The sequence below is a fragment of the Thalassophryne amazonica genome, chromosome 8 (assembly GCF_902500255.1).
Source record: "Thalassophryne amazonica chromosome 8, fThaAma1.1, whole genome shotgun sequence".
NCBI classification, from domain to species: domain Eukaryota; kingdom Metazoa; phylum Chordata; class Actinopteri; order Batrachoidiformes; family Batrachoididae; genus Thalassophryne; species Thalassophryne amazonica.
The window spans coordinates 63878992-63904274 of NC_047110.1; the positions used below are offsets into that span (position 1 = coordinate 63878992).

The following is a 25283-nucleotide window of genomic DNA, read 5'->3' on the forward strand; positions in this document are numbered from 1 at the left end:
CAAAAATGATGGAATCACCGGCCTCGGAGGATGTTCATTCATTTGTTTAATTTTGTAGAAAAAAAGCAGATCACAGACATGACACAAAACTAAAGTCATTTCAAATGGCAACTTCCTGGCTTTAAGAAACACTATAAAAAATCAGGAAAAATAATTGTGGCAGTCAGTAACGGTTACTTTTTTAGACCAAGCAGAGGGAAAAAAAATATGGACTCACTCAATTCTGAGGAATAAATTATGGAATTACCCTGTAAATTTTCATCCCCCAAACTAACACCTGCATCAAATCAGATCTGCTCATTAGTCTGCATCTAAAAAGGAGTGATCACACCTTGGAGAGCTGTTGCACCAAGTGGACTGACATGAATCATGGCTCCAACACGAGAGATGTCAATTGAAACAAAGGAGAGGATTATCAAACTCTTAAAAGAGGGTAGATCATCACGCAATGTTGCAAAATATGTTGGTTGTTCACAGTCAGCTGTGTCTAAACTCTGGACCAAATACAAACATGGGAAGGTTGTTAAAGGCAAACATACTGGTAGACCAAGGAAGACATCAAAATGTCAAGACAGAAAACTTAAAGCAATATGTCTCAAAAATCGAAAATGCACAACAAAACAAATGAGGAACGAATGGGAGGAAACTGGAGTCAACGTCTGTGACCGAACTGTAAGAAACCGCCTAAAGGAAATGGGATTTACATACAGAAAAGCTAAACGAAAGCCATCATTAACACCTAAACAGAAAAAAACAAGGTTACAATGGGCTAAGGAAAAGCAGTCGTGGACTGTGGATGACTGGATGAAAGTCATATTCAGTGATGAATCTCAAATCTGCATTGGGCAAGGTGATGATGCTGGAACTTTTGTTTGGTGCTGTTCCAATAAGATTTATAAAGATGACTGCCTGAAGAGAACATGTAAATTTCCGCAGTCATTGATGATATGGGGCTGCATGTCAGGTAAAGGCACTGGGGAGATGGCTGTCATTACATCATCAATAAATGCACAAGTTTACGTTGATATTTTGGACACTTTTCTTATCCCATCAATTGAAAGGATATTTGGGGATGATGAAATCATTTTTCAAGATGATAATGCATCTTGCCATAGAGCAAAAACTGTGAAAACATTCCTTGCAAAAAGACACATAGGGTCAATGTCATGGCCTGCAAATAGTCCGGATCTTAATCCAATTGAAAATCTTTGGTGGAAGTTGAAGAAAATGGTCCATGACAAGGCTCCAACCTGCAAAGCTGATCTGGCAACAGCAATCAGAGAAAGTTGGAGCCAGATTGATGAAGAGTACCGTTTGTCACTCATTAAGTCCATGCCTCAGAGACTGCAAGCTGTTATAAAAGCCAGAGGTGGTGCAACAAAATACTAGTGATGTGTTGGAGCGTTCGTTTGTTTTTCATGATTCCATAATTTTTTCCTCAGAATTGAGTGATTCCATATTTTTTTTCCCTCTGCTTGGTCTAAAAAAGTAACCGTTACTGACTGCCACAATTTTTTTTTCCTAATTTCTTATAGTGTTTCTTAAAGCCAGAAAGTTGCCATTTGAAATGACTGTAGTTTTGTGTCATGTCTGTGATCTGCTTTTTTCCTACAAAATTAAACAACTGAATGAACATCCTCCGATGCCGGTGATTCCATAATTTTATATATATATATATATATATATATATATATATATATATATATATATATATACACACACTTTGCACTGGGATGCCAATTAAACAACTGCAAATTATAAAGAAGACAATACTCTACGGCCAAGGGTATTTTAGCTTTGTGTTATATTTTTATTTTATTTTAAAGACCATACAGTTGTGTTCAAAATAATAACAGTGTGTTTTAAAAAGTAAATAAAGCTCAGAATCCTTAAAATGGCTTTTATTTCCATATACACAAATGCATTGGGAACACTGCACATTCTATTCCAAATCAAAACATGAAGAATATTTATCAGTTTTGTTATTACTTTCCAGAAAGTGAAGAAAAAGAAAGATTAGGCTGTTAAAAAAAAATAAGAATTATTAAGAATATTAAGAATATGTATCAACTTTATTACTTTCCAGAAAGTGAAGAAAAAGGAATATTAGGCTGTTCAAAAAAATAGCAGTGTCTGCATTTCTCTTTCTGTAACCCTTATTACACCCTTACAGTTTCCCCTTATTTAAGGACAAAGACAGCAAATGTTGTACATGCTGGTTGTTTTGCATTTCTCTCTGAACATATGAGTAAAATGCTTCATTCCAAACATTGTTCAGAAGAACAGCATACTTTGATTAAAACATTGGGGAGGCGCAAGCATATAAAGAAGTGCAGAAAATGATATGCTACTCAGCTAAAATGATCTTAAAAGTTTTAAAATGGCAACAAAACCAGAAGAACATGGAAGAAAGTGGAAAATCACCATTCAAATGGATCGAAGAATAGCCAGAATGGCAAAGACTCGACCACTGATTAGCTCCAAGGTGATCAAAGAAGGTTTAAAGTTACCCGTGAGTGCTGTCACAATTACAAAACACCTACGTGAAGCCAAGCTATGGACAAGAAGCCTCCACAAAGTCCCATTGTTACAAAAAACAACACGTGCTGAAGAGGTTACAATTTGCCAAACACATTGACTGGCCTAAAAAGAAATGGCACAACATTTTGTGAACTGATGAAAGCAAGATTGTTCTTTTTGGGTCTAGGGGCTGCAGACAGTTTGTCAGATGACCCCCAAAAACTGAATTCAAGTCATACTACACTGTGAAGGCAGTGAAGCATGATGGAGCAGACATCATGAAATGTGAATGTTTCTTATACTATGGTGTTGGGCCTATTTAGCGCATATCAGGGATCATGGATCAGTTTAAATACATCAAAATGCTTGAAGAGGTCATGTTGCCTTATGCTGAGGAAGAAATGCCCCTGAAATGGTGTCAGTGACACCAAACACACCAGCAAGAGAGCAGCATCTTGGTTCCAGACCAGTAAGATTAACATTATGGAGTGGGCAGTCCTGGGGTCCCAATCCTGGGACCTTAATCCAATAGAAAATTTGTGGGGTGACATTAAAAATACTGTTTCTGGGGCAAAACGTAGAAATGTAAGGAAGTGTGGCATGTAGTCCAATCATCCAAAGCTGGAATGCCAGAGGTTGGTCAACTCCGTGCAACACAGAAGTGAAACAGTTGAGTTTGTAAAGAAAAAATCGCTGTTTTGTTTGTTTTTTCTTCATGTTTTGATTTGGAATAGAATGTGCAGTGTTCCCAATGCATTTGCATGTATGGAAATAAAAGCTTATAAGGATTTTGAGCTTTAATCACTTTTTTAAACACACCGCTGTTATTTTGAACACAACTGTACTTTGCTATTTCTATAACTGATAACTGCATGAAATGATTTTTCTGCCCCTCATTTATCACTTTTTACTGCAGTAGAGAAAGAATGACTTGCTCCCTGGCAGTGTGCAGATGTGATTTTTTTAGTGTTGAGATCCTGTAAATGAAATCAATCCAATCAATCAATCAATTTTATTTATATAGCGCCAAATCACAACAAACAGTTGCCCCAAGGCGCCTTATATTGTAAGGCAAGGCCATACAATAATTACGTAAAAACCCCAACGGTCAAAACGACCCCCTGTGAGCAAGCACTTGGCAACAGTGGGAAGGAAAAACTCCCTTTTAACAGGAAGAAACCTCCAGCAGAACCAGGCTCAGGGAGGGGCAGTCTTCTGCTGGGACTGGTTGGGGCTGAGGGAGAGAACCAGGAAAAAGACATGCTGTGGAGGGGAGCAGAGATCAATCACTAATGATTAAATGCAGAGTGGTGCATACAAAGCAAAAACAGAAAGAAACACTCAGTGCATCATGGGAACCCCCCAGCAGTCTAAGTCTATAGCAGCATAACTAAGGGATGGTTCAGGGTCACCTGATCCAGCCCTAACTATAAGCTTTAGCAAAAAGCAAAGTTTTAAGCCTAATCTTAAAAGTAGAGAGGGTGTCTGTCTCCCTGATCCGAATTGGGAGCTGGTTCCACAGGAGAGGAGCCTGAAAGCTGAAGGCTCTGCCTCCCATTCTACTCTTAAAAACCCTAGGAACTACAAGTAAGCCTGCAGTCTGAGAGCGAAGCGCTCTATTGGGGTGATATGGTACTAAGAGGTCCCTAAGATAAGATGGGACCTGATTATTCAAAACCTTATAAGTAAGAAGAAGAATTTTAAATAACAGGAAGCCAATGAAGAGAGGCCAATATGGGAGAGATATGCTCTCTCCTTCTAGTCCCCGTTAGTACTCTAGCTGCAGCATTTTGAATTAACTGAAGTCTTTTCAGGGAACTTTTAGGACAACCTGATAATAATGAATTACAGTAGTCCAGCCTAGAGGAAATAAATGCATGAATTAGTTTTTCAGCATCACTCTGAGACAAGGCCTTTCTAATTTTAGAGATATTGCGTAAATGCAAAAAAGCAGTCCTACATATTTGTTTAATATGCGCTTTGAATGACATATCCTGATCAAAAATGACTCCAAGTTTTCTCACAGTATTACTAGAGGTCAGGGTAATGCCATCCAGAGTAAGGATCTGGTTAGACACCATGTTTCTAAGATTTGTCTGAGTTTAAAAGCAGGAAATTAGAGGTCATCCATGTCTTTATGTCTGTAAGATAATCCTGCAGTTTAGCTAATTGGTGTGTGTCCTCTGGCTTCATGGATAGATAAAGCTGGGTATCATCTGTGTAATAATGAAAATTTAAGCAATGCCGTCTAATAATACTGCCTAAGGGAAGCATGTATAAAGTGAATAAAATTGGTCCTAGCACAGAACCTTGTGGAACTCCATAATTAACCTTAGTCTGTGAAGAAGATTCCCCATTTACATGAACAAATTGTAATCTATTAGATAAATATGATTCAAACCACCACAGAGCAGTGCCTTTAATACCTATGGCATGCTCTAATCTCTGTAATAAAATTTTATGGTCAACAGTATCAAAAGCAGCATTGAGGTCTAACAGAACAAGCACAGAGATGAGTCCACTGTCTGAGGCCATAAGAAGATCATTTGTAACCTTCACTAATGCTGTTTCTGTATTATGATGAATTCTAAAATCTGACTGAAACTCTTCAAATAGACCATTCCTCTGCAGATGATCAGTTAGCTGTTTTACAACTACCCTTTCAAGAATTTTTGAGAGAAAAGGAAGGTTGGAGATTGGCCTATAATTAGCTAAGATAGCTGGGTCAAGTGATGGCTTTTTAAGTAATGGTTTAATTACTGCCACCTTAAAAGCCTGTGGTACATAGCCAACTAATAAAGATAGATTGATCATATTTAAGATCGAAGCATTAATTAATGGTAGGGCTTCCTTGAGCACCCTGGTAGGAATGGGGTCTAATAGACATGTTGATGGTTTGGAGGAAGTAACTAATGAAAATAACTCAGACAGAACAATCGGAGAGAAAGAGACTAACCAAATACCGGCATCACTGAAAGCAGCCAAAGATAACGATACGTCTTTGGGATGGTTATGAGTAATTTTTTTCTCTAATAGTTAAAATTTTATTAGCAAAGAAAGTCATGAAGTCATTACTAGTTAAAGTTAAAGGAATACTCAGCTCAGTAGAGCTCTGACTCTTTGTCAGCCTGGTTACAGTGCTGAAAAGAAACCTGGGGTTGTTCTTATTTTCTTCAATTAGTGATGAGTAGTAAGATGTCCTAGCTTTACGGAGGGCTTTTTTATAGAGCAACAGACTCTTTTTCCAGGCTAAGTGAAGATCTTCTAAATTAGTGAGACGCCATTTCCTCTCTAACTTACGGGTTATCTGCTTTAAGATGCGAGTTTGTGAGTTATACCACGGAGTCAGGCACTTTCTGATTTAAAACTCTCTTTTTCAGAGGAGCTGCAGCATCCAAAGTTGTCTTCAATGAGGATGTAAAACTGTTGACGAGATACTCTATCTCACTTACAGAGTTTAGGTAGCTACTCTGCACTGTGTTGGTATATGGCATTAGAGAACATAAAGAAGGAATCATATCCTTAAACCTAGTTACAGCGCTTTCTGAAAGACTTCTAGTGTAATGAAACTTATTCCCCACTGCTGGGTAGTCCATCAGAGTAAATGTAAATGTTATTAAGAAATGATCAGACAGAAGGGAGTTTTCAGGGAATACTGTTAAGTCTTCAATTTCCATACCATAAGTCAGAACAAGATCTAAGATATGATTAAAGTGGTGGGTGGACTCATTTACATTTTGAGCAAAGCCAATTGAGTCTAATAATAGATTAAATGCAGTGTTGAGGCCGTTATTCTCAGCATCTGTGTGGATGTTAAAATCGCCCACTTTAATTATCTTATCTGAGCTAAGCACTAAGTCAGACAAAAGGTCTGAAAATTCACAGAGAAACTCACAGTAACGACCAGGTGGACGATAGATAATAACAAATAAAACTGGTTTTTGGGACTTCCAATTTGGATGGACAAGACTAAGAGTCAAGCTTTCAAATGAATTAAAGCTCTGTCTGGGTTTTTGATTAATTGATAAGCTGGAATGGAAGATTGCTGCTAATCCTCCCCCTCGGCCCGTGCTACGAGCATTCTGGCAGTTAGTGTGACTCGGGGGTGTTGACTCATTTAAACTAACATATTCAATAATGATGATTATTAAATTTCAAAACTGATGGAGGAGGTTGAAGATTTAACCTTCATACACCAGCTGTTTTTATCTGCTCACTGCATTTTTGCTTATGTATTTGTACATGAGATTTTTCAAAAAGTGTTAGATAGATTTGTAGGAAACTTCCTTGGGTCAGGTAAATTTTGGTGGTGATCCAGATCTGCTTTCATAGTTGCGTCATTTTGCTTTTTTGTGCTTTTTAAAGACTCACCTTACAACCCCTGGCAAAAATTATGGAATCACTGGCCTCGGAGGATGTTCATTCAGTTGTTTAATTTTGTAGAAAAAAAAAGCAGATCACAGACATGACACAAAACTAAAGTCATTTCAAATGGCAACTTTCTGGCTTGAAGAAACACTATAAGAAAGCAAGAAAAAAAATTGTGGCAGTCAGTAACGGTTACTTTTTTAGACCAAGCAGAGGAAAAAATATGGAATCACTCAATTCTGAGGAAAAAATTATGGAATCACCCTGTAAATTTTCATCCCCCAAACTAACACCTGCATCAAATCAGATCTGCTCGTTGACATTGACCCTATGCCATGACATTGACCCTATGTGTCTTTTTGCAAGGAATGTTTTCGCAGTTTTTGCTCTACGGCAAGATGCATTATCATCTTGAAAAATGATTTCATCATCCCCAAACATCCTTTCAGTTGTCCAAAATATCAACGTAAACTTGTGCATTTAGTGATGATGTAATGACAGCCACCTCCCCAGTGTCTTTACCTGACATGCAGCCACATATCATCAATGACTGTGGAAATTTACATGTTCTCTTCAGGCAGTCATCTTTATAAATCTCATTGGAACGGCACCAAACAAAAGTTCCAGCATCATCACCTTGCCCAATGCAGATTCGAGATTCATCACTGAATATGACTTTCATCCAGTCATCCACAGTCCACGATTGCTTTTCCTTAGCCCATTGTAACCTTGTTTTTTTCTGTTTAGTTGTTAATGATGGCTTTCGTTTAGCTTTTCTGTATGTAAATCCCATTGCCTTTAGGCGGTTTCTTACAGTTCGGTCACAGACGTTGACTCCAGTTTCCTCCCATTCGTTCCTCATTTGTTTTGTTGTGCATTTTCAATTTTTGAGACATATTGCTTTATGTTTCTGTCTTGACGCTTTGATGTCTTCCTTGGTCTACCAGTATGTTTGCCTTTAACAACCTTCCCATGTTGTTTGTATTTGGTCCAGAGTTTAGACACAGCTGACTGTGAACAACCAACATCTTTTGCAACATTGCGTGATGATTTACCCTCTTTTAAGAGTTTGATAATCCTCTCCTTTGTTTCAACTGACATCTCTCACGTTGGAGCCATGATTCATGTCAGTCCACTTGGTGCAACAGCTCTCCAAGGTGTGATCACTCCTTTTTAGATGCAGACTAACGAGCAGATCTGATTTGATGCAGGTGTTAGTTTGGGGGATGAAAATTTACAGGGTGATTCCATAATTTTTTCCTCAGAATTGAGTGATTCCATATTTTTTTCCTCTGCTTTGTCTAAAAAAGTAACCGTTACTGACTGCCACAATCTTTTTTTTCTTGATTTCTTATAGTGTTTCTTAAAGCCAGAAAGTTGCCATTTGAAATGACTTTAGTTTTGTGTCATGTCTGTCATCTGCTTTTTTTCTACAAAATTAAACAACTGAATGAACATCCTCCGAGGCTGGTGATTCCATAATTTTTGCCAGGGGTTGTAGAAGAAGGAGGCTGATTCAAGTCCCAGCAGGGATTGGAGTCTGATAGCTCCCTCCTGCTCACCCAGTAGTTAAAGTGTTACCTGAATTCTGCTTGCAGGATACAAAGGCAGTGTGAAAAGTTAGTGCTCACGCAACCTCATCATGCCATGGCCCAGTGCTGAAGATATTCCAACTGGTGCATCCTCAATGCTCATCAAATGAGGGACTGACCTATCAATCATTATTTAATTGCTCCCTCTTTTTATAATCTGGAAATGACTCGGCTCAGGTCAGGTTCAGTAGCATGCGCTAGTGCTACTGAACCTGAACTGACCTCTCAATTGCCGCATCCATAGCACTATGAAATCACCATGAGTTCTGGATGGCAACCACCCCAGCAGACACCAGTCCATCCTGTCCTCTTGAAAGTAGCCTGTGGGAGTCCCCTTGGCCTTTTCCATTTGCTGAGATCCTTAACATTGAGCCTGCATCATGAAAAGAAAGGCAGGCCACATGGCCAGTATGTCATAACGGACAATCCCTTACCATGCAAATCATACTCCTCATCTGAGTCTTCCTAAGTAACTGTTTGCTTGACAAATAGTCATTCCAGTGGTACCCAAGGATTCTCCAAATAGACCTTGTACAAAAAGCATCTCCGTCACTGGTGTGCATCAAAGTCTCACAGTACAGTAAGACAGCCTTCAGTCTCATACAAACGTATCAACATTGCCAAACACCTTTGTCCAGTGACCCATAACATTATCACACAGAGGTGTTTTGTGTCTGCTCACAACAAACAAAAACACTTTTGGAGTCACATTGCTTTGTAGCATCCCTGACATGAGATAAAAACCAGTCAAATTAGTCACTTATTATCAATTAACAATCAGCAGTATAGTAGCTGTACTGTTAGGGTCTCACATATCAAACTCAGTGACTGGAAAAACACAAGTCCCGATAGGAGCTACCAAAATGTATGTTGCTGTGGCAGTGGAAAAGACTCAATAATGCATATTGTCCACATGGCTTACACAGATATAGTATAATCCAGGAAAGAGCTCTGAAGTTTGTACACAGTTGTCTGAGTCTAGACCAGTGGTTCCTAACCCTGGTCCCTGGATATCCCTAACATGCATCTTTTCCATCTCTCCCTGCTCTGGTACACACTGATTATCTCATTCAGCTGTGTTCAGCCAGTCAAGAGCTAACAGACACCTGAATAAACTAATATGTTTTCGGCAAAGCATTTAAAAAAAATATGCAGGGTTGGTAACCACTTAGTTTTATTTTAAGTATTAGTAAAAATTTCAGTATGTTGTGATTTTTGTTTTTGCCATAAATCATCATTACGTACATGATGCCCTACAGGCTAAATGTGGAAAAATGTAGAATTCTGTCTTTGTGTCATCTGCAATAATAACATTGGGCATTATTGCTTCATTGTTGGAGGTATGCATGCTCGAGTTTCTGTAATGAATCTCATCCACTTACTGCAGTCCACTTTAACCTGAATGCTATCTGTGACTTAAAAATAGAAATAGTCATAGTTGTTTCATAGTGACATTCTGAACCTGTTAGATAAATAGAGCAGTTCCTATCAAAGCACATATTGTTACTCTGCTGAGAGCCAACATTTTTACCAAATATGGACCTGAGTCCAGAAAGAATTGTGTAAGAGGACTGTCAGTTGTGTGACACACTTTCCCTCTTTTTCCCCTCAAATCAAGATACTGCATACTCACTAGTTTTTCAGTTATTTAATATATATATATATATATATATATATATATATATATATATATATATATATATATATACACAGTAGTGTTCAGAATAACAGTAGTGCTATGTGACTAAAAAGATTAATCCAGGTTTTGAGTATATTTCTTATTGTTACATGGGAAACAAGGTACCAGTAGATTCTCAGAAATCCAACAAGACCAAGCATTCATGATATGCACACTCTTAAGGCTATGAAATTGGGCTATTAGTAAAAAAAAGTAGAAAAGGGGGTGTTCACAATAATAGTAGTGTGGCATTCAGTCAGTGAGTTCGTCAATTTTGTGGAACAAACAGGTGTGAATCAGGTGTCCCCTATTTAAGGATGAAGCTAGCACCTGTTGAACATGCTTTTCTCTTCGAAAGCCTGAGGAAAATGGGACGTTCAAAACATTGTTCAGAAGAACAGCGTAGTTTGATTAAAAAGTTGATTGGAGAGGGGAAAACTTATACGCAGGTGCAAAAAAGTATAGGCTGTTCATCTACAATGATATCCAATGCTTTAAAATGGACAAAAAAACAGAGACACTTGGAAGAAAACAGAAAACAACCATCAAAATGGATAGACGAATAACCAGAATGGCTAAGGCTCACCCATTGATCAGCTCCAGGATGATCAAAGACAGTCTGGAGTTACCTGTAATTGCTGTGACAGTTAGAAGACGACTGTGTGAAGCTAATTTATTTGCAAGAATCCCTCGCAAAGTCCCTCTGTTAAATAAAAGATGTGCAGAAGAGGTTACAATTTGCCAAAGAACACATGAACTGGCCTAAAGAGAAACGGAGGAATATTTTGTGGACTGATGAGAGTAAAATTGTTCTTTTTGGGTCCAAGGACCACAGACAGTTTGTGAGATGACCCCCAAACTCTGAATTCAAGCCACAGTTCACAGTGAAGACAGTGAAGCATGGTGGTGCAAGCATCATGATATGGGCATGTTTCTCCTACTATGGTGTTGGGCCTATATATCGCATACCAAGTTTCATGGATCAGTTTGGATATGTCAAAATACTTGACGAGGTCATGTTGCCTTATCCTGAAGAGGACATGCCCTTGAAATGGGTGTTTCAACAAGACAATGACCCCAAGCACACAAGTAAACAAGCAAAATCTTGGTTCCAAACCAACAAAAATTAATGCCTCGCAGATGTGAAGAAATCATGAAAAACTGTGGTTATACAACTAAATACTAGTTTAGTGATTCACAGGATTGCTAAAAAAGCAGTTTGAACATAATAGTTTTGAGTTTGTAGCGTCAACAGCAGATGCTACTATTATTGTAAACACCCCCTTTTCTACTTTTTTTTTTTACTAATAGCCCAATTTCATAGCCTTAAGAGTGTGCATATCATGAATGTTTGGTCTTGTTGGATTTGTGAGGATCTACTGAATCTACTGGTACCTTATTTCCCATGTAACAAGAAATATACTCAAAACATGGATTAATCTTTTTAGTCACATAGCACTACTATTATTCTGAATACTACTGTGTGTGTGTGTGTGTGTGTGTATATATACATATATATATATATATATATATATATGAGGGTAGGCTGAAAAGTTCTAAGGCTGACTATGATGCAGTTGTTGAATTGAACAAATTCAGGGTTATTTTTCTACATAGTCTCCCTGTAACTCCACACACTTCCAGCGGTGCTTGAGTGCTTCGATTCCCTTGGCATAGAAGCTTTCATCTTGAGAGTCAAAATAGTCCTCAACAGCAGCCATCACCTCATCATTGCGCCAATAGTGCTTCCCAGCCAAGTTTTTTTCAGGTTTGGGAACAGATGAAAGTCCGAAGGTGCCAAATCAGGGGAGTATGGTGGGTGATCTACCAGTTTGAATCCACACTCGTAGATAGTGGCCATGGCCACTGTTGACTTGTGAGCTGGGGTATTGTCTTGATGGAACAGCACCCCTTTCGTCAGCTTTCCTGGTCGCTTCTTTTTGATAGCCTCGTGTAACTGTCTCAGTAGGTTAGAATAGTACTGTCCATTTATGGTTTGTCCCTTTTCAAGATAGTCCACGAACACAATGCCCTTGGCATCCCAGAAAACTGAAACCATGACCTTCTCCGCAGACGAAACCACCTTGGCCTTCTTTGGAGGTGGTGACCTTGGGTGTTTCCACTGCATTGATTGTTTTTTGTCTCTGGTTCAAAGTGGTGAACCCAACACTCATCCTGGGTAAGAAAACGTTCCATGTAATTGGCTGGATCCTCTTCAAATTGCGCCAAGTTTGCCTTCGACATGACTAGCCTGGTGCGTTTCTGATCACGCGTCAGAAGACATGGCACCCACCGAGCTGACACCTTTGACATTCCAAGTTCTTCGTGCAGAATGTGTTCAATTCTCTCACGGGATATTCCCACAGCATCTGCTAGCTGACTAATTGTCGATCGTCTGTCGTCCATCACCATTTCATGAACAAGGTCAATGTTTTTCTGGGTTGTGGCTGTTGCAGGCCGCCCAGACCTTGGGTCGTCTTCAAGGCTCTCTCTGCCCCTCTTAAATTCAGCTGCCCACTTCTGCACTGTAGATATGGAGGGAGCTTCATCCCCTAATGTAGCAACCATATCTGCATGAATGTCCTTGGGCTTTAACCCCTTCTTATGCAGGTAGTTAATCACACTGCAATGCCAGATTTTGTCCATTTTTGCCGTTTCCCTCTACCACGAGAGGTCTGGAATTTTTATTGTAGGTACACTTCAACTGTGAGAGACAGAATCTAAAAAAATCCAGAAAATCACATTGTATGATTTTTAAATAAGTAATTTGCATTTTATTGCATGAAATAAGTATTTGACCCTCCTAGAAAAACAGAGCTTAACAATTGGTACAGAAACATTTGTCTGCCATTACAGAGGTCAGACATTTCCTGTAGTTCTTGACCAGGTTTGCATACACTGCAACAGGGATTTTGGTCCACTCCGCCATGCAGATCTTCTCCAAATCTTTCAGGTTTGGAGTTTCAGCTCCCTCCAAAGATTTTCTATTGAGTTCAGGTCTGGAGACTGGCCAGGCCAATCCAGGACCTTGAAATGCTTCTTACGGAGCCCCTCCTTAGTTGCCCTGGCTGTGCGTTTGGGGTCATTGTCATGCTGGAAGACCTAGCCATGACCCATCTTCAGTGCTCTTACTGAGGGAAGGAGGTTGTTTGCCAAAATCTCGCAATACATGACCTCATCCATCTTCCCTTCAATATGGTGCAGTCATCCTGTCCCCTTTGCAGAAGAGCACCCCCAGAGTATGATGTTTTCACCCCCATGCTTCACGTTTGGGATGGTTTTCTTGGGGTTGTTCTCATCCTCTAAACATGGTAAGTGGAGTTGATTCCAAAAAGCTCTATTCTGGTCTCATGTGACCACATGACCTTCTCCCATGCCTCCTCTGGATCATCCAGATGGCCACTGGTGAACTTCAAACGGGCCTGGACATGTGCTGGCTTGAGCAGGGGGACCGTGCTGCCCTGCAGGATTTTAAACCATGACAGCATCATGTGTTACTAATGTAATCTTTGTGACTGTGGTCCCAGCTCTCTTCAGGTCATTGACCAGGTCCTCCTGTGTAGTTCTGAGCTTTCTCAGAAATATCCTTACCCCACAAAGTGAGATCTTGCATGTTATCCCAGACCGAGGGAGATTGACAGTCATCTTGTGTTTCTTCCACTTTCTAATATATAATCATAACAGTTGTTGTCTTCTACCAAGCTGCTTGCCTTTTGTCCTGTAGTCCATCCCAGCCTTGTGCAGGTCTACAGTTTTGTCCCTGGTGTCCTTAGACAGATCTTTGGTCTTGGCTATGGTGGACAGGTTGGAGTGTGATTGATTGCGTGTGTGAACAGGTGTCTTTTATACAGGTAACAAGTTCAAACAGGTGCAATTAATACAGGCAAAGAGTGCAGAATAAGAGGGCTTCTTAAAGAAAAATTAACAGGTCTGTAAGAGCCAGAATTCTTGCTGGTTGGTAGGGGTTCAAATACTTATTTCACACAATAAAATGCAAATTAATTATTTAAAAATAATATAATGTGATTTTAGGGATTTTTTTTAGATTCTGTCTCTCACAGTTGAAGTGTACCTACGATAAAAATTACAGACCTCTCCATTCTTTGTAGGTGGGAAAACCTGCAAAACTGACAGGGGGTCAAATAATTATTTTCACCAGTGTGTGTGTGTGTGTGTGTGTGTATATATGTATGTATATATATATATATATATATATATATATATATATATATATATATTTAAGGATTAAACAACGAGAAGCCGTGCATTATACGGTTTGAATGCACGACGCGGAGTCTAAAACACCACGACCCAAAGCGGACTGGTGTTACTCCGCGAACTGCATTCAAACCATATAATGCACGGCTTCGAGTTGTAATCTGCTTATACCATGGTCCCACACAGTGAGCTAACACAAAAATATTTATTTAAGTTAACAGAACTTGATAAAAATGGGGACTATTTTATGCCAGTCTCAAGACATTTTGCCTCCGATGTGCATACCATGTCTGTGGGCTCGCGCTGCAGCAGGCCACTCACACCGCCCCCCTCTCTGCTGTATGGAGCTGCGACCAACTCTGGCAACAGGTCCAGAAACTACGCTCGCTGTTTTGATGCGGAGCACTTCGGCAGCCCACAAGGATAGAACCGTTCTCTTCTTCTTTCCCGTCTTCAATCTTGTCCAGTTCGTCCGATGTTAAATCTTTACGCCGTTGCTTTTGCTGTTCTTCTTGTTTGCTCTCCTCCTCTTTCCATTCCTCAAACATTTTATTTTGGCCAAAATATTAAAATTCACTTGGAAATCCATGTTTTATCGCGTTTCTGTCATCCACCTGTCAAAACACAGCTGATCTCGCCAACTGATTTGTGTGTTGCTATGGTGACGACCAGAGCGGAGTGATTGTAACAGTGACTTAACTCACCGAACTACGTGTGTGTATATATGAAAATAATGCATGCCAGTTAGACATGGAATTCTCACTGACCATGGTATGTGTGTGTGTGTATATATATATATATATATATATATATATATATATATATATATATATATATGTATGTATGTATGTAATTGATAATAAACTCCTTTTTATTGTTCAGGATCATCACCAAAATTTGATTATCTCTTACTACAGCCGGTGTTTCTGTATAGCTTTTTTAAAACGCATTTGTTGATTTTTCGAGAGATGGTCAAAAAACCTCCTTGGTAGCGGTGATACCTCTTTACTCCCTGCTCATTTTTCCCTCTCACCCAGTGAGGGGTGGTGTCTTCCTGTCCCAGCATGCTTCTCTGCCTGACCTCCTTCCCCCTCCCCTCCCTAAGCTGTTGTAGACCTGGAAGCCTTCTCTGCAGGGCTCTGTCTGATATGTTTGATATATTAGGTTGTTATTCAGTCCAACTATATATCAAACATATTCCTACAGTGTCCCGCTCTGTCTCCAGCCACGTGTGCCTTATGTGTTCATGGGGATCTGATGCTTTGTGGCCTTCATGCTGTTGGGGAAGTGGGCTTTGGTAACCTGATGTCATTCTTTGTTTGTCTCTTAAAAAAAAAAACACTGTATATTGTGTTTTATGTGCAAGAACAAAGTGCATTATGGGTTTGACAACGTGACTGGTGAGGTTGTGATATGATGTTTTGGTTTGTTTTTATTTGGAATATCGTACTTTTAATTCTAAGGTGATCTGTGGTTTTGCTTTTTGCAGGCTGATGAAACGCTGGATTTTGAGGAACAGATCCTGGAAGCGGCAAAGTCCATTGCTGCAGCAACTAGCGCTCTTGTTAAATCAGCGTCAGCAGCTCAGAGAGAACTGGTGGCACAAGGCAAGGTCAGTCATGGCACCCACTCAGACACTCAGCATCAGGTACGAATAATGTAAAACTAAACTGTCATGGTTTCTTCCCCGTTGTCTACCGCAGGTCGGAGCAAATCTAGCCAATGCAGTGGATGACGGCCAGTGGTCCCAGGGCCTCATATCAGCTGTAAGTAGTTTTAAATTTCCCAGATTAAGTTTGAATTTGCAGTGTTAGCTCCACAAACATTACCAAGATTAAACAGATTTTAAACTGGACATAAGTGTGTGAAATTGGTATTTCTTATAGGCGCGTATGGTGGCGGCAGCAACAAGTAACCTGTGTGAAGCTGCTAACGCATCAGTGCAGGGCCACGCCAGTGAGGAGAAGCTCATCTGTTCAGCCAAACAGGTTGCAGCCTCCACAGCTCAGCTCCTGGTAGCCTGCAAGGTCAAAGCCGACCACGATTCGGAAGCCATGAAGAGACTACAGGTAAGCTATTTATTTAAAAACAATGACACCCACTCTAATTTTCATGTGAACTTGAGCAGTGTGTGTGCACTCACTTTGGGATTTTCTCACTGAAGGCTGCTGGCAATGCAGTGAAGCGTGCTTCAGACAACCTGGTGAAGGCCGCTCAGAAAGCAGCATTTGACAAAAGTGAAAACGACAGTGTGGTGGTAAAGACCAAATTTGTTGGCGGCATAGCTCAGGTGAGGAAGAAAAAAATCCCCCAGTCTTTTCAATGACAAAAATTCTTTTAAAACTAATTTTTCCATTAATGATTGTTATATGAAAGCAAAACAAGCTATAATTTGTATTGTATGCTTGACGCACGCAGTGACTCTCTATTACTATTCTATCACTATTGAAGTGATAGCAATGCTAAAATAATCCCTTTAAGTCATATTGGTGAGGGTATTTGTCTCCATGACTTTGAGGCAGAGTGAAACAAAGTTTTATATTATTATTTTATTAGTTAATGTTAAGAGATTTTTACCATTGCATTTAAACTCTAAGAGATAACATTGAACATTATGCATTCATAGGGAATGTTCCATGCATGTCTGCACAGGTTTATTTTTTCATGGCCGACTTAGCCCTAGTAATGTGGCCCAGTGGGCTGTCTTTTCATTGGGCCACAAATCCCTGACAGCCCCCTTGCCAAAATGCCGTACTTCTTTCTTTGAAAATGTGATGAGCTGCTGTGAGAAGCTGTTTACAAGGTTTTGCAGATAACCATAACTGCACAAATCATGTCTGAACACTTATAGCAGCTTTTTGTTACATCTCCGGTGCCAAAACTGACAGAAACTGAAGAATGCATGTGTTGTTATTTCAAAATGGTTTTCAGTTTTGTCCTTTCCTTGATTTGTTTTTGGCATTTAAAAATTTCCTTGCAGTTTTCACTGTAATTGCTGTAAATCACATTTATGTTGATGTAATGTGATTTGAGCTGCCCGGTTGATCATCAAGATGTTAGTTTTTGCAGTTGACCAGTTTGACCCTTGATGTTTGGTCTCCTGGAGGAATACTTTGGTCCAAAGGACTTTTTCAACATATAAATTTATCAACATATAAATTCAACATATAAATTTATTGGCCACATAAATTTCAGGCTCTCATTTACTTTCTGGCTCACTGTCAGTGAAATTTCACATCTTTTTCAGAAAACCCTTCTTTGTGAAACTGGAGATGTAACAGACAAAAGTTTCATTGTTCACAGTTTGTCCAATCACAGCCACAGAAACCTGTAACTCCTATCGAGTTGTCCTGGGTGTCTTGGTGGCTTCCCTTACTGCTCTCCTTGTTGCATGATGACTCAGTTTTTCATAACTGACTATTTCCAGACAGATTTACCATACATTACCATTAATGATGGTATGGCCGTAAATGAAACCCAAAGCTTATTCAGTGAAGGTATGGAAAACTGGCTGTAAAAGTGATGATTGTATATAAAAAAAGTTCCTTATATTTAGTTTGTCCAATTACTTATGGCACCTGAAAATGGAGTGATGATGTATATAATGGCTGAAATGTCGAAAATTTTACACTTCAACCCAATCTTAATTGTTAAATTTCAACTCAGTTGTGGTGGTCAGAGGCAAAATTACAAAAATTGCATCACTGTCCAAATACTTATGGACTTGGCTGTAAATGGCCTAATGCTTTAAAGGTTATTCCTGTCTTTCATCTTTAAATTTGGGGAATTTATATTTGTTTGCACAGTGTGTAAATTATATAATATACTCTACCTTGGTGTTGTTTTGTTATACCAGGTGTTGTACTGTGAGCCATCTTATCATGTGACCCACCAGGATGCAAGCACATTTTCTGTCAGCTGTTCGCGTCCTTTTCAGATCATTGCAGCTCAGGAGGAGATGCTGAGGAAAGAGCGAGAGCTGGAGGAGGCACGCAAGAAGCTGGCTCAGATCCGACAGCAGCAGTACAAGTTCCTGCCCAGCGAGCTGAGGGAGGACGAGAGCTGATTGGCTGAAGAAGCAACGGGCAGATGACACCTTCTTGTTACGGGGAGATGCTCCCGATATGTTATTGGCTGCTTTACGCTCATATAATCCAGGAGTACACAGCGCTTGAAACAGGCTTTTCTGGGTGGGTGAGGAAAAACAAGTGCCTGTGCTCTGTATGTGTTTTTGTGTGCGTGTGTGTATGTGTGTGTACATATATGTACGAATGGCAGTGAGATTCAGACTTCACGTGCAGATGGCTGTTAAATTGTGATGGTATGATGAAGTTCTATGACAAACGTATCTTTGTGTTACTGCGTCATTATGAAGCATTACCGACTGTTACAATTCTGGATCTCGGACGTTACAAATACAGACTTTTGTTTAAGAAAATTTTTAATCATTGAGTGTTTTGTTGATTCTTCATAGAAAATTTAAACAGACTGACGGTATGTCTGCAGCTGGCAGAACAAACTGAAGGATGTATTCAGCTCGAGTGAAATCCAGTAGGTCAATGATATGGACATGTAACGATGGCAAAATTCACCACTGGCTTGCGTGCACCATTGTAGCTACACATATCAAAAAAGCTAGTAACCAATAGATTGTTCAGAGTGAAAAGATATTCACATTTTGTTCATGAAACTGTGAACTTGGGGTTTGCACCTGTGGACATTATTCTGTTAAAGGGGTATTATTCACATTTCCAAGAGTAAAACGTGCCAAATCCTAATGCAGATCTGTACTGAATCTGCGTGGCAACCCTGAACAACTGGAGACACCTGAAACACAAACAACAGCAACAACAGCATATACATCAGAGGGCGCTTTCACACCTATAGTTTATTTGTTTGATCTCAGACCATGGACCAAAATGTTACAATGTTGCACTTTTCCTTTGATTTGTTGAGGTTTCACAAATGGACCAAATCATGGACTGGGTAGGATTGTTGGCTTAATTGCTGTCGTTGACGAGAAAAGGTTTACTGATCTTGGCTTCATGTATGATGCAGTGATTTTTATGGAACCGATAGATATTCTGATTGCAGCATGGTTGTGAGATGCTAAGCAGTTACCAGAGGTGAAGACTAGATGTCTTTGGTGGTAGGTCTCTTCTGAGGATTCTTGAGTATCGCTGGAATTATTTTGTGTCAATAAGGGGATTAAGATCATGAGTATCACTTACATTGTGAGGGAGTATCAGCTACAACATTTTTATCATGCTGCATGTTTCTCTGTACATGATCCAGCATGTAGGGTGTCTCAGTGTTGAGAACCCGAGTAGATGGAGAAGGCCAAGGTTACGCCTATGTCTTACCTGTGTCACAGATAGATGTTACCTTCGAGTGTATGGGGATGGACCAGTCACCTGCCTAGGTTTTTAACATGCAGGATTCAAGAGAACTCTGTAGTGTGGTGGGTGTCATATGCTCCCAAACCTGACCTGACCTTTACAAATTATGTACATAAATGCCATATATCAGTAACCCATCCTCTTATTTATTGGTCATAAGTGCTGTGTTTATGTTCTGAGGTTTGCACCATAGTACCCATTCAGGAGCCCGGTAAACTGAGTTGCTAACCTGCCTCACCACACCTTCACTGGTTTAATTGGAACTATTTTTGTTTGTTTTAGGGGTGGTAAATTTGACTAAGGTACATCTGGACTCCACAGCATCCCATGATTCATTCTCCAGTGTCTTGGCAGCTAATCAGACAAGAAAATGTGCAAAATTTGCACTTGGAACAGATACTATTTATTGCATTCTGACCAGACACCAACTTTACCATTACTTGCTTGGGACCCAGCTGGACTGACTCCCAACCCATATTTTTAGTTAGACCTTGGGCACCTTTAGGTTTTGGTCTACACACCAACGTTTAAATGTCTCACCCTTCCTCAAACAAATCAATCTATCTGAATAAATGGACTACGGTTCAGTTGAAATGGACCAAACTGATTAGGTGTGAAAACGCCCTTAAATACATATGTTGAAATTTACACCACCCCCCCCCCCCCCCCAAAAAAAAAAAAAAAAAAAAAAAAAAAAAAAAAAAAGGGAGCTACCACTTGCCATGCCCACTCTCCAAAGCGAGAGGACCACATGGACCAGACGATATGGATATGTAGTACATTGCACAGACCAGATCAGTGTCGCACAGAGCAGGTAGAAACAGAGACGGACTTCCGTGACTTATGTCGCAAGCCTCTAAACAACCTGTTTCAAGCATAGGTTTTGCTTATAGCAGTAGAGATTGATCAGACACAAACATATTACTGTGGGATTTTCAGGATATTTAATATGAAGATATGTTTAATGACTAACCATAAAAGTCAGATAAGAAAAAATGATTTTGCACAGTATGACCCCTTTAATACTATTAATTAGGTTTCCTAACTGGAGTAAATGGCTAAAAATAGATGGGTCAACATGTGTTACACAGATATTTATTGCTGCGATATTTTTAAAGAACACCATAGTTCCTGAAGAGATGTTGAGATAATCTGGATTTTTTTTTATATGACCAAATATGTCATGCTGCCTGCGTATCACGTCACTGTAAGCGCCCCAGTGCTGCTGCTTCTGTCAGATGCACAGAGCTACATAAGGAAAATATATTTACATTATATGTCATGTTTATTCTCTTGTGTCTACATGTTTTTATTTCTGTCCGTTTAACATTGGCCAGATTGTGCGGGTGCCCACTGTACTTACACACACTCTCCACTAGTCACCGCTCTGTTGTGGTGAGAAAAGTTCACTTTTTACTCCATCAAGCAATACATTATACTGCAAATTCTAGCAATTTAAAGAGATGTTACGCTGTTGTCCCTTGTAAAGTTGTATGTGCATCATATATATGCTTGGGGTTTATGAATGAAGTAACGGCACACAGACAAGGTTGTTCTTAACTTTATACACTGAAAATGGCAATTTAATGTTCATTTATTTCAATTCTTCACACAAACATGAAGGTAGTAGCTGTCTGAGGAATTCACTGATAGTTCCTTTTGTATCATATCATATATTTAAAACTTTAAGCACTTCACATAGTCTTTCTTTACATGCCAGTGTCTGGTCTGCATTGTGTACTAGTGCCTTATTTGATTCTGCCCTGCACGCAGCTGAAGATCAGCCTGGGTAGGAGCCTGAGCCTTGACCAATGCCAGTCTTATCCCTGATGGGTTTTTATTAAACTTGTCCTTTGCCATACGTTTGGCTGGTGGCTTTTCTGCCTACAGTGTTCTAATGCTGATTAATAACATAAAAGGGCATCCATTGATACCTTAGCATGAACAGTGAGGCAAATAAGTATTTGATCCACTGTCAATTTTGCAAGTTTTCCCACCTACAAAGAATGGAGAGGTCTGAATTTTTATCATAGGTACACTTCAACTGTGAGAGATAGAATCTAAACAAAAAACAATCTGAAAATCACATTGTGTGATTTTTAAATAATTTGCATTTTATTGTATGAAATAATTATTTTGTCACCTGCCAACCAGCAAGAATTCTGCCTCTCACAGACCTGTTAGTTTTCTTTAAAAAGCCCTCCTATTCTGCACTCTTTACCTGCATTAATGACACCTGTTTGAACTCTTTCCTGTATAAAAGACACCTGTTCACACAATCAATCACACTCTAAACTAAACACCATGGCCAAAAATCATAGAATGTGATTTTCTGATTTTTTTTTTTTTTTTTTTTTGATTCTGTCTCTCACAGTTGCAGTGTACCTAGGATAAAAATTACAGACCTCTCCATTCTTTGTAGGTGAGAAAACTTGCAAAACTGACGGTAGATCAAATACTTATTTGCCTCAGTGTAGCAGTGGTGGGCACAACCCTGTAACTAATATCTGCTAATGTTCATTATATGCATTTTGATTTTTACTCTTAAACACTGAAAAACAGACTTAAAGAGCTGAAATATTAATATGTGGAAGGCTAAATGTGGAGGTTCCCGCAAAAGGTTCAGCAGGCTGAGATCAGATGTTACTCATGATGTACGTCAATAACAATGGTCAACAAAAAATAAATTAATTTCTTGCATGGACTTTGATAACTGATTTAGGGTAATTTTGGAGTGCTGAATCCAAAACTGAGCTCAAATCTCCTCTATAATATCACATTTTTTTGCAATCTGCATGTTCCCTATTAATGGATTATGCAACAGTTAAACATTCACTCAAGTTTGACGCCACTAATCATGCACTAAAGCAATTTCAAAAGCATAGTTTTTAAACCAGCGTCACGAAATGTGAACAACAGCCACAATATCATTTATGGCGGCGAAGAGGTGTGAGAGGCTACAGCTTTTGCTTCAATGCTTGATACAAGAAATATGTTTTCATATCTCAAAAAAATGATGTGATTGGCAAAAACTAAAGCCCCTTTAACACTGGGACCAATGTAGAGTTGCGTATTGAAGCGTACCGACGCCGAGTTATGCAGCTCTATGCCAAGTTTAAACAGCTCTACGCCGAGTTTTTGCTTCCCTACGCCAAGGCAGACGCAAAAAAAATTAAACGTTTAATTTAAAAAATTTGATGTTTAAAAATTTGATGTTTAAATTTAAAAAATTAAACATTTAATTTTTTTGGTGTAGAGAACAGGATGCAGAAAGTACTCAGTTTTTAAGCAAGTCTAAACAACACTCCGCAACTGTATGTAAATCTACACAACACTGCGCTACTGTACACTAAGCCTCCACAATTCTACACAACTCTATGCCAGGGCGAAAAATCCTTTGATCAGTACATACCTGCATTGAGATATTTTATCCATCCCGCTGGACTTTGTTGGCAGCGAAGCTTCAAAACCACAGAAGAAGAAGAGGTGAGCCAAGCTTCCACGTTCAGAGGACATGTCCACGCCCACGTCTCATGGCAGATTGCGCGTGCAATCGCCACTGCAGCGCGCAGCTTTCTTTCACCTCCAAGTTCTCTCAAGATTGTGGCAAGTTAAATAAAGTCCATTAACTTCTGCTCACTGACCGATCGCCAGCGAGAGGACATGTTCACCATCCACTATAACTCCTCATGGATGGATGGCCAGGGAGAGGACATGTCCACTGTCCACTCCTCATGCACAGAACGTGCGCGATTGCTGGTGGCCACTCTACGGCACTTTCACCTTCTTCAGTTCTCTGGCACGTTAATAAAGTCCATTAACTCCTGGAAATAATGTATTATGAATTTTTCCAGTGTATCAAATCCATTGCCAGGCAGTCGCGTCATGGATCCAAGCTCCCTCTGCGCGCAAGGTTTTTTTTCTCTCTCTCTATGCGCAACTACACAGCTGTGACGAGGCAGCAATGCCCCGCTGTACATCTGGAAACTTGAGCGCCGTTTTCTTTTACTGTTTTGAGAACGGAGCACATTTCCACAATGCCAAAAAGAAAAAAAAGTAGGCAGGAGTGGACTGTGGGAGGCAGAATAATAGTGACGAGGGCTACCTGTGTGGGAGTAAGCATACAGTAAGCAGCCATATGCAAGACTAGGAACGCAACCATGCGCCATCACTCAACAGCCTACACAGAGACTACACCAAATCTCAATTTTCCAGCGTACTCCATGCGCATCACAACGCAACTGTATGCATGGCTAGTGTGAAAGGGGCTTAACACCAGAATCAGATTCAGTGCCCCCAATTACCAAAAATCCGTTGAAAACCTCCATGCAAGAAAAATCGTGTTGACCAGTGTTATTAAATGATCAAATGAAATGCTGCTCCATCCCTTTGAGGTGATGCATGTTGCTTTTGCCAAGATGTTGATTTCACTTCTTGGATTAGTATATAAGATCCAACAGGAGCAAACGTGTATGATTTTAGGGTTCCCAACCATTTTTGACTGCTAAACCATATTCAGAACAATACTAGCTGACTTAGTTAGCAGAACTAAACTTAGTAAAAGGTAACTGGTCTTCTAATAGTTTTCACAGTTAGCTGAAAATTATTCCGCAAACAAAAAAGTTAGCTTTGCTCATTGCCTGTTAGCTGATTAGCTGAACTGTGCCCACCATTGTGATTCATAGACAGTAATGGAAGACTCACACTAGACTGCATTCCATGAGCATGTGGCTTTTTTTAAGAAATTGTCAAAATATATATATAGATATAAGTCCCTCATGAAAGTCGGATCAACTTAACTGTTTTATTGTATCACAACTATAAATGAAGTTTTTATGAATAAGTGTAAGAGTTATCCTGAGATATATTGTCTATTAACAGAAAGACTGTGTTACTAGCTGTAGGTGTTGTGCTTTATTTAACAGATTGCATTAGTTTCATGATTTTATGATGTATGTATAATATTTATCTGGTCACAAATGTATTTTTTGTATTCACTAAAAATAAAGAAAATCCCTGTTATACACAGTAAATGAGATTAATCCCCCCCCCCCTCCCTTTTTTTTAATATTCTTCCTGTAGTTGAAAAAAAAAATCTGCATTTTTTCCACCAGATGTCAGTACAGTTCAGTTAGAGGGTCAAAGGATGTTTGGAGGAATACAAGTGGAAAGATCAGGAAACTTATCCAGACCAAATAAGGACATAGTGGATGTGCTGTTTTCTTTTTTCCACTCTTATTCTGTCTCAGACCAGACTTTGAACTACTGCTACTTTGGTTCAGGATAAGAGCTCAGAATATTTTGCATTCTGCCCCCCCAATACTCAAAAAAAAAAAAAAAAAAAAAAAAAAGTTCCAAACTGGTGCTTCTGTGAATGATCAATAATCAACAGAATGATGGTGACCTTGCTTCTGAGAAAATTAATTTTTGTTGCTCAGGTGATAAAGTCAGCTGATAGTTCTAGTTGTGCTTCTGTAGAATGTCAGGGTTGTGTAACGAGGTGGCCAG

At 39.5% G+C, this 25283-nt stretch overlaps 1 protein-coding gene across 1 annotated transcript in view; it reads left to right on the plus strand.

The window, feature by feature from the left end:
• Positions 1-18801, plus strand: part of tln2b (talin 2b) — a 239193-nt gene extending 220392 nt beyond the window's left edge. The window contains 5 exon segments of the mRNA XM_034176485.1: positions 15863-15988; positions 16080-16142; positions 16263-16445; positions 16541-16666; positions 18314-18801. Of these exon segments, the coding sequence (XP_034032376.1) occupies positions 15863-15988; positions 16080-16142; positions 16263-16445; positions 16541-16666; positions 18314-18442 (627 nt within the window). The 3' untranslated portion in view covers positions 18443-18801.
• Positions 18802-25283: the final 6482 nt, after the last annotated feature.